Source organism: Rhincodon typus, unplaced genomic scaffold, assembly GCF_021869965.1.
Source record: "Rhincodon typus isolate 14 unplaced genomic scaffold, sRhiTyp1.1 hic_rhity00008167, whole genome shotgun sequence".
Classification (NCBI taxonomy): Eukaryota; Metazoa; Chordata; class Chondrichthyes; order Orectolobiformes; family Rhincodontidae; genus Rhincodon; species Rhincodon typus.
The window spans coordinates 1-3,067 of record NW_025973805.1 but is presented as its reverse complement, the minus strand read 5'-3'; the positions used below and the strand labels follow the sequence as shown (position 1 = coordinate 3,067).

The 3,067-nt window shown below is 54.2% G+C and overlaps 1 protein-coding gene across 1 annotated transcript in view; it reads left to right on the top strand.

The window, feature by feature from the left end:
* The window catches only part of LOC125482279 (valine--tRNA ligase-like), a gene marked incomplete at its 5' end in the record, with an annotated part of 8,054 nt that extends 5,379 nt beyond the window's left edge, over positions 1-2,675 (top strand). Inside the window, 3 exons of the mRNA XM_048594324.1 lie at positions 198-309; positions 1,480-1,652; positions 2,484-2,675. Of these exons, the coding sequence (XP_048450281.1) occupies positions 198-309; positions 1,480-1,652; positions 2,484-2,660 (462 nt within the window). The remainder of the gene's footprint in view (positions 1-197; positions 310-1,479; positions 1,653-2,483) is intronic.
* Positions 2,676-3,067: the final 392 nt, after the last annotated feature.

The window sequence follows — 3,067 nt, the reverse complement described above, 5'->3', positions numbered from 1 at the left end:
CCCCCGCCCATCTCTCTGTCTCTCTCTGAATCTCTTCACCCCTCTCCCTCCCCTGTCTCTCTCGTTGAACTGTAGTGACATTTGAGGAGGCAGTGGGTGAGGGGTTGGCAGTTCCTTAGGGATGAGCGATCGGATTGAATGGGAATTGGGATTCCTGATTAGCAGCATTGTAATGAGCTGCCTGTGTCTTTCTGCAGCACTGTTGGAGGAATGAGGAATTAGACCACACTGTGGAGTTTGTTATGGCCATCATCCGCGCCATCCGCTCCCTGCGTGCGGACTATAACCTCACCAAGACCAAAGCAGATTGTAAGTTGACTCACTTCTGTGCTGCCTCACCACCCTTGCCCCCACTGAGCACCTGATAGAACACATTGTACTGTTCTTGATCACAGAATCCCTGTAGTGCTGAAAGAGGCCACTCAGCCCATCGTGGCTGTACCAACCCTCTGAACAACATCCCACCCCTGTAACGCTGTACGGCCAATCCATCCGAACCTGCACATACCTGGGCACTATCGGACAATTTAGCACGGCCAATCCACCCCATCCTGCACATCCCTGGGCACTATGGGACCTGCGCACCTTTGGACTGTGGGAGGAAACCAGAGCACCTGGAGGAAACCCACGCAGACACGGGGAGAATGTGCAAACTCCACACAGACAGTCATCCGAGAGTGGGATTGAACCCGGGTCCCTGGCGCTGTGAGGCAGCAGTGCTAAACACTGAGCCATTGTGCTGCCCTGTTTTGCCACCTGCTGACCCCTTTCTAGACTCTTCCACAAGAGTAATCTTTTCTTCCACGTGCTCCTGGTCAACATCCCCCACCGGGAACTTCAGATCTTTCACAGCTATTTGGTCCAACGCATCTCTGGTCAGTCCCGTGGGAGAGGGTGGCACATTGTAACCAGCCTCCCCCATCAAAAAACTGTGTTTCTCCTGAGCCCCTGCTTGGCTCGATGAGCGACTTCCTTTCTTGTTGTTGGTGGGATCTTGCCGTGCGCAGGCTGTCTCCTGCATTTCTCACAGTACTGCGGGTCACAACGCTTCCCACAATGCTCCAGTGGGAGCCAGATCTTGCGGGTGCTGGGAATCGGAAGCCAAGGCAGAGAGGTTTACTGGAGAAACTCAGCGGGTCGGGCAGCCTCTGTGGAGGGAGAGAGCAAAGTAAACGTTTTGGATTCATCAGAACATCGTCGGATCTGCAGTTCTGAAGAGGAGTCACGTTGGACTGGGACCATTGACTGTCTGGCCCTCGCCCTCTCTTATGCACATGCTGTCTCCGCAGAAGCTGCCAGACCCGCTGAGTTTCTCCAGCCGTGCTCTCTGCGTTTGCGTGTGATTAAAATCCACCCCCCCCCCTCCTCCTCGGCCCGCCTTTCTGCATGAGGTGTGTTTATTCCAGGGGTAGGAGGTGGGGAGGTTGGGACTGACTCCGTGCCGATGCCCGGTTTCTTTGTGTGACCTTTTGCCCTCAGGTTACCTGTCGTGTTTGGACGAGGGCACAGCTGCCCAGGTGAGCCCGTTCTCCTGCTACATCCAGACGCTGTCCTCGTCCAAGTCGGTGACCCTCCTGGTGAACGAGGCGTGCCCAGACGGATGTGCCATGGTCGTCGCTTCGGACCGCTGCACCGTCCACCTCATGCTGAAGGTAGGTACCAGGGAGACGAGTGCCATCTGCCATTGGACTGGGCGAGGATCCCTGCCCTTACGTCCCCCACCCCCCTCACCGCTGCAGACCACCCTCCTCTTCCCCCCTCCACTTTCTGACTGAAAGAGAACATTAACGCCTTGTGTGCGCGTGAGAGAGGGAGAGGGGGAGAGAGAGAGAGAGAGAGAGACTCACTCTGTGCCCACACCCGTCAGTGAAACTGAGTCTGAGCAAGTGCTGCCTTTACATAAGGAATTCACATCTTTCGGTTAATTTATTCAACCAATTTATAGACTGTTCAAATAAAACAGCAGCATGTTATGGGCTGTTAATTCCTGTGGATCAACAAGGAACAGGAGTAGGCCACTCGGCCCTTGCAGCCTGCTTGCCCACTCGAATGAGATTGTGGCTGACGTGGTATTAGCCTCAACTCTGCTTTTCCCTGATCATCTTCCATCCCCCCGGTCATCAAGAACATATCTCGCTCGGCCTCCGAAATCTTTAAAGGTCCCACACCCACTGGGAAGGGGAGTTCAAAAGACTCTGACCTCTCTGAGAGAAGCCAATGCTCCTTGTTTAAGGAGCACAGCAAGCTTTTAACAATAACTTACTCATCTTCGCTTTGGGTCTACCTCCAATCCCCCTCCCCTCGCATGAGCCCTGCTGTCCCCGAGTTGGCCTGCCCCACCCTCGCTGGCACACACACACACACCAGCTCCCCCCCACACCCCGTGCTGTATTAAGTTGTTTAGCCTGGCTCTGTGCTGGACAGTTGCCTCGCTGTGAGAGTTTCGCACACACCAAACAGTTTCTCACCCGTTTCTTCGAAAGGGCCTGATCGATGCTGAAAAGGAGGTCTTGAAGCTCAGGGCGAAGCAAGCAGAACTTCGGAAGCAGATTGCAAAGCTCAGGGAGAAAATATCCAAAGCGGATTACAGCGTCAAAGTGCCTCAGAAAATCCAGGAGCTGGATGCAGAGAAGGTAAGGGCACAGTCGGGCCTGTTCTGAGTGACGTTTCGAGGCATCGCAGGTGAAATGGACTGAGTTTTGTAGGAGGAGGTTTGGGGTTACCCGTGTATTAAAGCAGCTTCAAGACCAGATTGATAGAGCACACTACTTCCTTCCAATGCCCCTCTGGAATGCCTCAGTTGAACCTGCCCCCCCCCACGTTTCCAGGCAGTACATCTCACTACCCACTGGGTGAGAGAGTCTCTCCTCACTTCACCCTCGCTTCGTTTGTACATCACTTTAAATCTGTATCCCTCTCGTTCCTGTTCCTTTTCTGAGCAGGAACAGCTTCTCCCTCCCTCCTCTGCCCAGCAGCCGCTCGGGATTTGGAAAGCCTCTATCAGATCTCCCTCTCAGCCTCCTCCTCTCCGAGGAGAACAGTCCCAACTTCCCCAATCTATCCTCAT